The sequence below is a fragment of the Nicotiana tomentosiformis genome, chromosome 1 (genome assembly GCF_000390325.3).
Source record: "Nicotiana tomentosiformis chromosome 1, ASM39032v3, whole genome shotgun sequence".
Taxonomy (NCBI): Eukaryota; Viridiplantae; Streptophyta; class Magnoliopsida; order Solanales; family Solanaceae; genus Nicotiana; species Nicotiana tomentosiformis.
In genome coordinates this window covers 107,167,695-107,181,286 of record NC_090812.1, presented here as the reverse complement: position 1 = coordinate 107,181,286, position 13,592 = coordinate 107,167,695, and the positions used below count along the sequence as shown (strand labels likewise).

At 37.5% G+C, this 13,592-nt stretch overlaps 1 protein-coding gene across 1 annotated transcript; it reads right to left on the bottom strand.

Moving 5' to 3' along the window:
• Positions 1-7,686: 7,686 nt before the first annotated feature.
• LOC104108512 (cytochrome P450 94A2-like) lies at positions 7,687-9,475 on the bottom strand. Its single transcript, XM_009617571.4, has one exon. The coding sequence runs from the start codon at positions 9,424-9,426 to the stop codon at positions 7,888-7,890; it is 1,539 nt and encodes a 512-aa protein (XP_009615866.1). The 5' UTR covers positions 9,427-9,475; the 3' UTR covers positions 7,687-7,887.
• Positions 9,476-13,592: the final 4,117 nt, after the last annotated feature.

Sequence of the window (13,592 nt, the reverse complement as noted above, 5' to 3'; positions counted from 1 at the left end):
TGCTTCAGTTTTATTTGATCTAGGATCTACTTATTCCTATGTGTCCTCCTACTTTGCTTCATATTTGGTTGTGCCTCTTGATTCTTTAAGTGCTTCTCTGCACGTGTCCACACCGGTGGGGGATTCTATTGATGTAGATCATGTCTATCGTTCGTGCGTGGTTACTATTGGGAGTTTTGAGACTAGTGTGGATCTTCTACTTCTAGACATGGTAGATTTTGACGTCGTACTGGGTATGGATTGGTTGTCACCTTATCATGCTATATTGGATTGTCATGCCAAGACGGTGACCTTAGCCATGCCAGGGTTACCTCGATTAAAGTGGAAAGGAACTCTTGATCATTCTACTATTAGGGTTATTTCCTATATGAAGGCTCGTAGTGTGGCCGAGAAGGGATGTCTAGCCTATTTGGCTTATATTCGCTATCCCAGAGCAGATATTCCTTTTTTGAATTCAGTCCTAGTTGTTCGTGAATTTCTAGAAGTATTTCCTGCATATTTTCCTGGGATGCCACTCGACAGAGGTATAGACTTCTATATTGATTTGGCTCCGGGCACTCAGCCCATTTCTATTCCACCATACCGCATGGCCCCACCGGAACTGAAAGAAATGATGGAGTAGTTACAAGACTTGCTTGATCAGAAATTTATTAGACCTAGTGTCTCGCCCTAGGGTGCACCAGTGTTATTTGTAAAGAAGAAAGATGGTTAAATGCGAATGTGTATAGATTATCGGCAGTTGAACAAGCCTACTATCAAGAATAAGTATCCACTGCCAAGAATTGATGACTTATTCGATCAGCTTTAGGGTGCCAAGGTGTTATCAAAGATCGACTTGAGGTCTGGTTACCATCAGTTGAAGATTAGGGCATCTGATGTCCCTAAGACAACTTTTCGGACTCGGTGTGGGCATTACTAATTCCTAGTGATGTCATTTGGGCTTACCAACGCCCCAGCAGCATTTATGGATTTGATAAATCGGGTGTTCAAGCCCTATCTGGATTCATTTGTGGTTATATTCGGATTGTGCTTAAAACTTTGAAGAATAATCAGTTATATGCCAAATTTTCAAAATGCAAGTTTTGGTTAAACTCAGTTGCCTTTTTGGGCATGTTATATCAGCAGAAGGCATAAAGGTGGATCCTAAGAAGGTTGAGGCAGTTCAGAACTGGCCTAGGCCTACTTCAGTTACAGAGATGCGGAGTTTTCTAGGCTTGGCGGGTTATTATCGCCGTTTTGTGGAGGGATTTTCGTCTATAGCATCTCCATTAACCAGATTGACCCAGAAGGGTGTCCCATTCAGATGGTCAGACAAGTGTGAGTTGAGCTATCAGAAGCTCAAGACTGCTTTGACTACGACGTCAGTATTGGTACTGCTCACAAGTTTAGGATCTTATACGGTATATTGTGATGCATCTCACATTGGGCTTGGTGCAGTATTAATGCAAGATGGCAGAGTGATTGCATACGCGTCGCGACAATTGAAAGTTCATGAGAAGAATTATCCTGTTCACGACTTAGAATTGGCAGCCATTATTTATGCGCTTGAAAATTTGGAGGCATTACCTTTACGGAGTCTCGTGTAAGGTATTTACTGATCATTATAGCCTAAAGTATTTGTTCAAACAAAAAGATCTCAATTTGAGGTAGAGAAGATGGTTGGAGTTGTTGAAAGATTATGATATCACTATTTTGTATCATCCCGGAAAGGCCAATGTGGTGGCCGATGCTTTGAGTAGAAAGGCTGTGAGTATGGGCAACCTTGCGTATATTCTGATTGGTGAGAGGACGTTAGCTGCAGATGTTCAGATTTTGGCCAATCAATTCGTGAGGTTAGATGTTTCAGAACCCATTCGGGTTCTAGCCTGCATAGTCGCTCGGTATTTTTTATATGAGCGCATCAGAGAGCGATAGTATGATGATCCTCATCTGCTTGTCCTTAAGGACACGGTGCGGCACGGTGGTGCCAAGCAGGTTGATGTGGGAGATTATGGAGTTCTGCGGATACAAGGTCGTATTTTTGTTCCTAATGTGGATGGGCTTCGTGAATTAATTCTTGAAGAGGCCCATAGTTCCCGGTATTCTATTCATCCGGGTGCTGCCAAAATGTATCAAGATTTGCGGCAACATTATTGGTGGAGGAGAATGAAAAAGAATATAGTTACATATGTAGCTCGGTATCTAAATTGTCAGCAAGTTAAGTACGAGCATCAGAGACCTAGTGGTTTGCTTCAGAAGTTAGAAATTCTTGAGTGGAAGAGTATCACTATGGATTTTGTTGTTGGGCTCCCACAGACTCAGAGAAAGTTTGACACAGTATGGGTCATTGTGGATAGGTTGACCAAGTCACCACATTTCATTCCAGTAGCAGTTACCTATTCTTCAAACTGGTTAGTGGAGATTTACATCCGCGAGATTGTCCGCTATCATGGTGTGCCCGTGTCTATCATTTCTGATCGAGGTACACAGTTCACCTCGCACTTTTGGAGGGTTGTACAGCATGAGTTAGGCACGCGGGTTGAGTTCATTACATCATTTCATCCACAGACAGACGGACAGTCAGAACGCACTATTCAGATATTGGAAGATATGCTTCGCGTTTGTGTTAGAGATTTTGGAGGTTCCTGGGATCAGTTCTTGCCACTTGCGGAGTTTGCCTATAATAACAGCTACCAGTCCAGCATTCGGATGGCTCTATATGAAGCATTATACGGGAGGCGATGTCGTTCGCTAGTTGGCTGGTTTGAACCGGAAGAGGCTCGGTTGTTGGGTACCGATTTGGTACAGGATGCTTTAGATAAGGTCAAGATTATTTAGGATCGACTTCGCACAACTCAGTCTAAGCAAAAGAGTTATACCGGCCGTAAGGTTCGTGACGTTACATTCATGGCAGGAGAAAGAGTATTGTTCCAAGTTTCACCTATGAAAGGTATAATGAGATTCGGAAAGAAGGGCAAGTTGAGCCCTAGGTATATCAGACCCTTTGAAATTCTTGAAAGGGTGGGTGAAATAGCCTACAGACTTGCGCTACCACCTAGTTTATCAGCAGTTCATCCGGTGTTTCATGTATCCATACTTCAGAAATATCATGATGATCCGTCTCATGTGTTAGACTTCAGCTCAGTTCAATTGGACAAAGATTTGACTTATGAGGAGGAGCCGGTAGCTATTCTAGCTCGGCAAGTCTGTCAGTTGAGGTCTAAGAGTTATCCTTCAATTCTGGTACAATGGAGAGGTCAGCCGATTGAGGCAGCTACCTGGGAGTCCGAGTCGGACATACGGAGCAAATATCCATATCTTTTCACCAGCTCAGGTACTTCTCTAATTCCGTTCGAGGACGAACGTTTGTTTTAGAGGTGGAGAATATGATGACCCAAAAATGTCATCTTTAATTTAAACATTCCTTTCTATGCTTTATGAAGATGTTGGGAGCTTACCTGCTATGAGTTACATATCACCTGAATAGTTGATATTAATGTCGTTCATTTTATAGAAATATATAGCTTATGAGGCCACTGTTAGTATTATTTTCATGTTATGTTACGTTGATTGGATTATGTATATGTTGTTAGGATTGGTTTCTGGGATTTTTCTGGCAGATGGATAAGCCCAGTTACAAAGGAAATTCTGGCAAAAGTTTTGGAAATTTTGGGAGTTAGTAAAATTCGGAAAATTGAAATGTGTGAAAGAAGAGATAAGTTATGTTATGTGTTTGGGGGCGGACTCTACTTCTCATTCGAGGACTATTAACATGATGGATACCTATTGGATATGATAATAAGTGTACGAGGCATATTATAAGTGATATGGGGTCTAAGGAAAGTCCTAAGTCTAAGCTAAGTTGGAAAATTTCATAATAGACTAAAGTTCAAAATGAGTACGTCCAAAACCAAACTTTAGACGATCATATCTACATATACATATATATATATATATATATATATATAAGGAGTTATGTGATGCACAACCTATCAAATGAAAAATCGTCGAGTCTAATTTCTAACTCTTCAAACCGTTCGTCATTTGGATATGTATACAGAATGTTATGACCATTTTTCTGGACCTGTGTCATATGCGCGCCCAGATGCGCGGCCACGCATATTTGAGACTTTCTGCCTCAGGTGCGCGGCCGGATGTGCGGCCACTTGCCCAGGTGTATGGCCGTACACGTAGGAGCTTATTTAATACCCCCAAGGCTGAGTAGGGAGAGAGGTTAAATTATTTTTCAGCTAAAACCTGATATTTTTATAGAGAAGTGAGAGTGTTCTAGAGAGAGGAAGAAGCTCAAGTGTCTTGTTCATCAAATCTTGCTCAAGCCTTGAAATCCAACAAGAAATATCTCAAGTTATTCATCTAAGAGGTAAGGTTTCATACCCTATATTTTTTCAATTTCGGATTTGGAGAGAAGATGGTTGGTTAGGAGTATGATTCTTGGGTGTAAGAGTATTATTTATATATGCTTATACCAATAAGGTTTGTGGGAAGCTTTTTGAGTTCAAATGGGTAAAGATTGGGTTGAAAATGGTAAAAATCTTCAAAGACTTTAATTTAAGATTTGAAGGTCCATTTGACATCGGAATTTGATAATTTTTATATGGCTGGACTCGTCTCGGCCCAAATAATTTTTACATGTACACAGATAATATTTATCTGGGTACATGGGGTCGGTTTTACTCATACTACACTCTGCACTTCTTGTGCAGATACCGAAGTTGGTCCCAGCGGCGTATAGTAGATTTGCTCAGATTCAGCTATTCGCAGGAGACTTGAGGTATAGTTGCATGGTGTTCGCAGTTCTGAAGTCCCCTTCCACCTTATCATAGTTGTGTATTTTCTTTCAGACAACTTTATTTTCATTTAGACCTTTATTTATATTATTCTAGTAGCTCATGCACTTGTGACACCAGTTCTGGGATGGTATTTAAATATCGCTATTATTATGAATTATTCACTTGATTTCAGATTTTATTTTCGCATTTGTTTCTTTGTTATTATTTAATTTAAAATAGTTTTAAAATAGCTAATATTATTCTAACGTTGGCTTGCCTAGCAAGTGAAATGTTAGGCGCCATCACGGTCCCGAAGGTGAGAATTTTGGGTCGTGACACTGTACATACTATTACCTACAAGATGATCCAGATCAATATGTGGAGCATTGGTACACAAAGAAAATATTTCTGAAGGCTTATGAACACTTCATTCAACGAATTACTAACCTGAATATGTGGCCTGAGGGTAATAATCCTACCATTGAACCACCAACCCCAAAGCCAATGCCAGGCAGACCCAAAAAAAAAAGAAGAAAGGACATGAATTAACCTAAGAAGAAATAGGGAAAGCTGTCCTAAAAAGGAGTCAAGATGACATGTTCACAATGTCATCAAGTAGGCCATAACAAAAAAGCATGTACACTAAGGGTATGATATGTTTTTATCTAACTTTCTATTAATCATTTAAGCTGAAATTAACTGTATGTATGAATTCATTTTAAAGTGCACCTAGAGGGTCATCAAGAATACAAGAATCACAAGGAAGTCAATCAAGTTAACCAACTAAAAGGAGTTCAATCTGTGATGAAGCAATAACAACTGTTAATAGAGGAAGGGGCAGGGGAAGAGGAAAGACACCTAGTGCAGCTATTAGACATACAAAAGGTGCATTTTCAGATGCACTTCCTCAGACTGTTCCCAGGGGAAGAGCCCCAAAACCAAAGGCATCAAGAGGATCTTCATCTGCTAGAAAAGGGGGAAGGGGAAGTGGACCTACAACTGCAGAATCATCTGCTGCTTTTGGGGGAAAACGACCAAGAACTGTTGGCTTTGGATGCTACACTAACACAGAGACTAGAAGGACAATACTTAATGTAAGAATCTTGATTTCTGGTTTGGTTTCTGATTTTTTCAGCCTAGTTTCTAGTTATTTTTGCAACCTGATTATTTTTACTTACTTAGGTTTCTGATTTTATACAATTGCAGTCTGGTTTGTCAAGTCAAAGGGTTGTCAACCATGGGACTAGAGTAAGGAGCACCACTAATGTGAATCTGGATGATGGAATTAGGCTTCCAAGACTTAGATGGATTGAGAGAGATGCTATTACTACTTCGCAACTATAACAAATGAGTGCAAGTAGAAGAAATAAAGTTGGAACACAAGCACCATCTCAGTCTTCAACTCAAGTGATCATGGATAAACTAGCCAAAAAATATTAGCAACCAGCCAAGATTATGTAATATGCAGCACTTGTTTTTGTTAAAACTTGCTTTTTTTGTTGAATGTAGTTTGTTGCACTCACTGGTATCTTTTGGAACTGGATTATGTAATATGTCAACACTTATTTAATTTTTAATGAACTAAGTTCCATTCCTTTTCACTACTGTAATATGCACTTTTGTGATTTGCAGCACTTCTTTTAGTAGCTTTTGCAATGAAGTAAGTTCCATTCCATTCATAAGACTAACTACATTAACTAGCCTAAATTCTAAAAAATTACAGTGAACACTAAAGAATTGTAGTAAACACTAAAGAATTGTAATTTTTTTTAACAAAAACAAAGATACATTGCATTGATAACGCAATATCAATTACACAAATTAGGATCCCTACCATCCCAAGTACAACAACAAGTCAGTAATAAACAAAAGTAGAGCAATAGTTTCCAACACTAACTACATTAACTAGCCTAAATTATAAATGATTTTCCCAGAAACTTAGCTCAGTCCATCAACAAGAGCAAGAACCACAACAAAACCATATGATTAAGGCCACCAGTAGAACAACAAACATTACTATGTTCCTCCATTTTTTTACTCGATCTTTTTTCTTGATCAAATGCCTTCACTCTATTCAACAAATCCCATATAACTCTATTCGCTTGCTCAGGAAATTCATCCTCAGACCACTTAAAATATTTACATCCTCCATTGTCCTTCAAAAAATAAAAAAAATTAATTGATATAAATCAATGGCAAATAAAATCGTATAAAGAATTTTTTGTGGAATACACTTACTTTGCCAATTTTTCATACAAAGTACCTTCTTCCTGGGTTAGCAGCACTCCATGAAATTTTCAGTTCACACGGACGATCACATCGACACTAGTCAGCACTTTCGGTGGACATTATTCGAACAGAAATTAAGAGAAGTAGCAGGAAAGGTTATGTCAAAAATTCGACTAAGGAGGATGGAGTTCTTTCAAATTGAAAAAAAGCTCCGGTTTTCACTTCTTGATGAAGAATTTAGCTCAGTTGAAATGGAGAGAAATTAGGGCTTAAGAGAAGATAACAATGGAGAAAGGGATTAAAATAAGGAAAATAACGTGGGGTTTGGTTTATTACCGTTTGAATAGTCCATGTCAGCTCTTTTTATAGCCCTCATGTGCTAAACATCTGTGATTCCCACGTAAGGTGGCTCGTGTGTTTTATGTGTCTAAGTGACACAGTAATAACTTTGTTATAGGGTTCAAATGGAATAGACTCAAGATTAAGTGTTATATTAATAAATGAGGACAAGTTTAATGGTGTGCCTATGTGTTCTGCCTTATACAAACATATACTCCATCCGTTTCAATTTATGTGAACTCATTTGAGTGGGCACGGAGTTTAAGAAAAGAGAGAAGATTTTTGAACTTGTGGTGTAAAATGAGGCACATATATTTTGTGTGGCTATAAATCATTACATAAAGATAAATTGTTTCCAAATAAGAAAAAATGTCATTATTTTTGGCACGGATTAAAAAGAAAATAGGTTTACATAAATTGAAACGAAGAGAGTATAAATGACACAAAATCCAAAAACTTTTTTTTATTATTATTTTATTGAAATCCAAACACTTTGGTAAGTGGAGGAAGCAACAAAAACCTTTACTCTCGTACTTTTTGGCCATAAAGATCAAACATCCGTACTGTTCCTTTCCTCAATCGTCACAGGGAAACCACCTTTCATTTTCGCAGTGAGGTAAGACACAAAGACCGGCTCAACACCTTTTTCTGCCACCGGAACCACCTTGAACCGCCGTAAAACACCTGCCACCACCCTCTTCATTTGCAAAAATGCCATTTCTTTTCCTAAACAAATTCTTGGTCCCGCCTGAAAAACAGGATAAGTATACGTGTCCATAGCCACAAAAGACCAATTTCCTGACTCGTCATCCTTATCTAACCACCTCTCTGGTCTAAACTCTGCCCAATCTTTTCCCCATAATTTCTCCACTCTCCCCATTGCATAGATATGATAACTTACTCTTGTCTCCTTTTTCACAAAAGTACCATCTGGCAAAATATTATCCTCTGTAGCAGCTTTAGTATCTATGGGAATTGGAGGGTAAAATCTCATGCTTTCACAAAGTGAAGCATGTGTGTAAATCATGTCCTTTACTTCATCATACACTGGACTTTCTGATTTTGCTTTAATCTCTTTTAAGATTTCGTTTTCTGTTTTTGGGTGTTCAGAAATTAACCAAAAGAACCATGCTAAAGCAGCAGATGTTGTGTCACGACCAGCCAAAATGAAACTTATAACAATATCTGTAACAAAGTCCTTATCCGAATGGCCAGTGCTTAAAAATCTTGATAATAAATCCACTGATTCGAGCGATGATTTTTCATTGAGTTCTCTTTGTTTTTCTTTGACGAGTTCTTTTGCAAATTGACGAACATTATCCACAGCTGCCCTGAGTATTTTCTCAGATCCAATGTTGAGCTTTCGTTTTACTTTCCATAGAAAAGGGAAAATAGCATTAAATCTTTCACTACTTAGCTTAACAGCGTCTTCAAAAGCAACAGCAAATTTTGCTTGAGGAAGTGATGGTAATAAATAAGCAGGATCATACCCAAAAGCAATTTTACAAATATTATCAAAAGCAAACCTTTGTAAAATGTCTTGAAAATCAAGAACTGTTTTTTTGGAAGCAGCAGTAGCAAGAATTGGAATTAGCCTTTCGTTGAGTTCTGTATCAACAACAGTTTCAACGAACTTGCGTAGAGATTTTGTGTTAAACTCATGGCTTGAAACTTGTCTTTGGTACTTCCAAATGTCACCGTCCACGTTAAATATGCCATCACCAAGAAAATCAGCCATAGTTGTTTTAAAAACATTACCTTTTTGGTAAATGTGAAATTGGGTTTTGAGCATGTGTTGGACATTGGCGGGGTTAGCTGTGAATATTTGGCGAAAACCGAAAGGACGATTGAGAGTGAAAGTTAAGGTGGAAGTGTTTTGAATAACATCACAAGTCCATTGAATTCGACGTTCTATGTTTGCTAGGATTGAGAAATAGGAACCAATGATTGGATATGATTTTGGTATTTTGCTGGTGGATTTATTGGATGAGAAAAGATTGGTTAAAGTGGTTTTGATGAAGAAGAGGAAGAGGAAAGGAATGAGGCAAAAGAGTAAAGAGGTTGAAAGCTCCCACTCTACTATCATCATTTATAGTATCTTTTTGCGGTTTTAGTTGTTCTTTTGGTTTATGAGTACAAGGGTCAAGATGTCTATGAATATCTAGAGCTATTTATAGACCTTCGGACTCATTAATTTGTAATACAAAGGTGTTTCGATTTTGACCGTAATCTTTTTTTATGCCTCTTAAATATTGTGAATTACTCTCGCACTTCAATTTTACTTGACGGGTATACTAAAAATAAATTTTTATTTTTACTTATCTATCAAGAGAAGACAATTTTTTTTTTCTCTTTATACCCACAATATTTATTACTCATTTTAAATTATTTTTTCAAATTCAATAAAATATGCATCAATTAATATGGATATCATGATAAATTATGCACTTCATTTATTATTTGTTAAGGGGCGTGAAAAGTCAAAACGTGCCAAGTAAAAGTGAACGGGGGAGTATTAATTAGTATTCCTCCCGTTTCGATTTATGTTAACTTATTTTTTTTAGTCCGTGCCTAAAAGAATGACTCTTTTTCATATTTGAAAATAATTTACCTTTATGTAATTATTTATAGTCACAAAAAAAAATATATGCTTTATTTTATATCACAAGTTCAAAAGTCTTTTTTTTTAATGTCTGTGCCCAGTCAAATAAGATCACATAAATTAAAACGAAAAGAGTATGACTTAAAATACTTTTTACATAGTTTTTATCTATGTAAATTTTATTTTAAAAAGTTAAAAAAATTCTCCCTACTAGACACAATTCACTGATATGGCTAAAAATATGTTTCTCACATTTTTAAATCGCGTGAGTCTTTCCCAAATTATTTTTTTATTCAAACAAATCTTATATTCCAAAACTACCATCACCAATAAGCTGGCACCTCCATCACCGCCAATCCTCCTCTACTACCGCTATCATTAATTTTCTTTTCTCTAATTTAATATCAAGTATGTCAACAAAATATATCAAGACAAAAAAAATACCTAAGGGAGAAAAATAGTAGAAGTAATAATAAAAGTAATATCAAGAAGCCAAAATGTTGAATTTTGCATTAAAATATATTATCTTAGGAGACAAAGGATGGAAATAGAGTTGTATCTTGATATACACGCAGTCTGTTTGCGTGACTAATTTTGCTCGTACTTCTCCTGGAAAATCTTGCTTCTTGACCTGTAAGTCAAGCCGGCACTATATGAATTTTGTGAGGCATGCTAAATTCATTGACTCGGGAACGACTGTCCTGGAACATCCTAGCCGTAATAAATACTCCCTCCGTTTCAATGAATTCATTTGACTGAACACGAAATTTAAAAAAAGATAGAAGACTTTTGAATTTGTGGTGTAAAATGAGGCACATATATTTTGTGTGGCTATAAATCATTGCATAAAGATAAATTATTTCAAAATAGGGAAATATGTCATTCTTTTTTACACGGACTAAAAAGAAAATATGTTCACATAAATTGAAACGGATGGAGTATAGTAAATGATCACTCTACCACTTATTTGTGTAGAATTTTATTGTTTTAATATAATAATATGTTTTTATAATTTTCATTAGGAGATAAATAATTATTGAACACAAGTTCATTTGGTACAATGGCGGGATATCACATGAGATGAGATGAGATTAATTATCCTACCTTCTATATGAATAACTAATTCCATTATTTTAATGTAAAGTTATTTTAGAATTAGCTAATACGTTAATACCACAAATCAAACGTGAGTTAAAGTTAATCTTAAACTTTATCTTTGTTTTTTATTCTTAGCAAACGCCCCTAATACTATAGTGTAGCATGTGTAATTATTGCTTATTTTTGCTTTTCCAGTTCTGAAGAGTCGGAATATCTATTTGTCATGTGAATTTGGATGTCATTTTCTTAAATATATACATTTTTTTTAAAATCAAATACATATTAAGAAACTATACCAAGTTTGGTAACTTAAATTTTAATAATTAAAAATTCAATTTTCTTCAAAATTATAAAAAATAAAAAATAAATTTTGACTTCTCAAATGATAGTGCCATATAGATGACTCTGTTTAAGTGCGTGGCTAATTTTTGCTCATACTTCTCCTGGAAAATCTTGCTTCTTGACCTGCAAGTCAGCACTAATTGAATTCTCTGAGCTATGCTAATTTCATTGGCTTGGGAATTGGTGTCCGGAAACTAGCTGGACATAGCTATATAGTGAATGAACATTTATTCCACTTTGCTTGTACAATTTTATTGTTTGAATATAAAGATTTGCTTTCTTATATTTTTCATGAGGAGATATATTAATTACTGAAGCACAACGTTTAATTTAGCACGTTTAATTACTAATGCTCATTGTTGTGCTTGTGCAGTTGTGCACTATTAAAAAAAAGGAGAAAATGTATTAAGTGAGAATTGATTCATATACCTGTATACGGTCGAAATAGATTTCGGTTTTCTACGTTCGATCGAGTTCGAGTGTCAAAAAGTCGTAATTAGATTTTTGGGAGTGAGCTCCGAAGTCGGTACTAATGAGCCTCGAACCCGAAGGTCGATCGAGGAGTCGGCTCGATAACCCTATCGAGCCCGTGACCGAATCGATCCGCAAGGCACTGCTTTGAGGTCGGAAATGCGCGACGCCCATCTCGAAGGTCGGACTCGAGCCAAGACCGAAAGGCCCAACCCAGTATCGAGCTCGAGCCAGTATCGAGCTCACAGACAAGAGCCGTTGTGACCGCACCAAGAGAGAGAATCTTGGCGGGAATCAAGGAAGAGACAAGTCATCATGGGCCTTCCACTATATGTTTTATTTTATTATTTTTTGTAATAACCCTCTTCTATAAAAGGGGGAATCCTTGTAAGCTAAAGAAAAAAAGAAGAAAACAAATCACTTCTCAGATTGAAAGAGATCCCTTTGTGTTTACTTTACTTTATCTCATTTATTTTATTGCTCACTATTTGCATTCTCATAGTCAAGAATATACGTATATCTATTTCTCTACACGATTTATATCGAATTGTATCGCATATCCTTAGAACCACATACAAAATTTAACGTTATCCGATTTTTTCGGTAAATAGTTTGGCGCCCACCGTGGGGTTAAGGGTAACAGTGATCGTTTGATACAAATCTAAAGTACACGCCAGCTTACAACTTCAAATCAGCAATGGCTTTACTTATCGTCCACGAAGCCGGCCTTCAAGATGAAACCAACAACTTGGCACCCAGGGCCGGAAGGCCAATTAACGATAGCACCGAGGCTCGAATCGAAGTACCCAAAATTCGAGCCGAAATACCATTGGATGTCAATTCACAAATAGCTTTGGAGGCGAATCAGTGTTCCGAACCGGAAAGAAACATTCAGGACGGTACTCGATCCGTAGCCCGAGACACCCAAAACGCGAGGAAAATTGGGGCCAGCTTACGTATGATCTTCGAGATGCTATAAGCCCAACAAGTAGCAATAGCTCAGTTACAGAGCCAAACTCGCGCATAAAGCAGGCCAGATTCCAATCCACTTCGAGAAGTCACCCCTAGAACAGAGCCTGCCATAGCGAAATCAAACGAGCAAGAATCGGGGACTACTCCCGGAATTACTAAATTGCTCGATAAACTCACAAAATGAGTCGAAGCCAATGACAAGAGAGTGGAAACATGCAATGCCAGAGTCGATCAAATTCGCGGGCTCCACCAATAATAAAAGGGGCTTGATTCAAAAAAATTCATACAAAAGCCCTTTCCGTCGAGTGCGGTGCCGAAACCAATTCCCAAAAAATTCTGTATGCCCGAAATTCCCAAATATAACGGTACGACTGATCCTAACGAACATGTCACCTCTTACACATGTGCCATCAAAGGCAACGATTTGGAGGACGATGAGATCGAATCCGTGTTGTTGAAAAAGTTCGGGGAGACCCTCTCGAAGGGAGCGATGATCTGGTATCACAATTTACCACCAAATTCCATCGATTCTTTTGCCATGTTAGCAGATTTGTTCGTAAAGGCACATGCTGGTGCCATAAAGGTTGCAACAAGGAAATCAAACCTCTTCAAAGTAAAGCAAAGGGAGAATGAAATGCTGAGGGAATTCGTATCCTGATTTCAAATGGAACGCATGGAATTACCACCAGTCACAGACGATTGGGTCGTACAAGCTTCCACCCAAGGGTTGAACGAGCTATGTTTGACAGCATCACATCAGCTGAAACAAA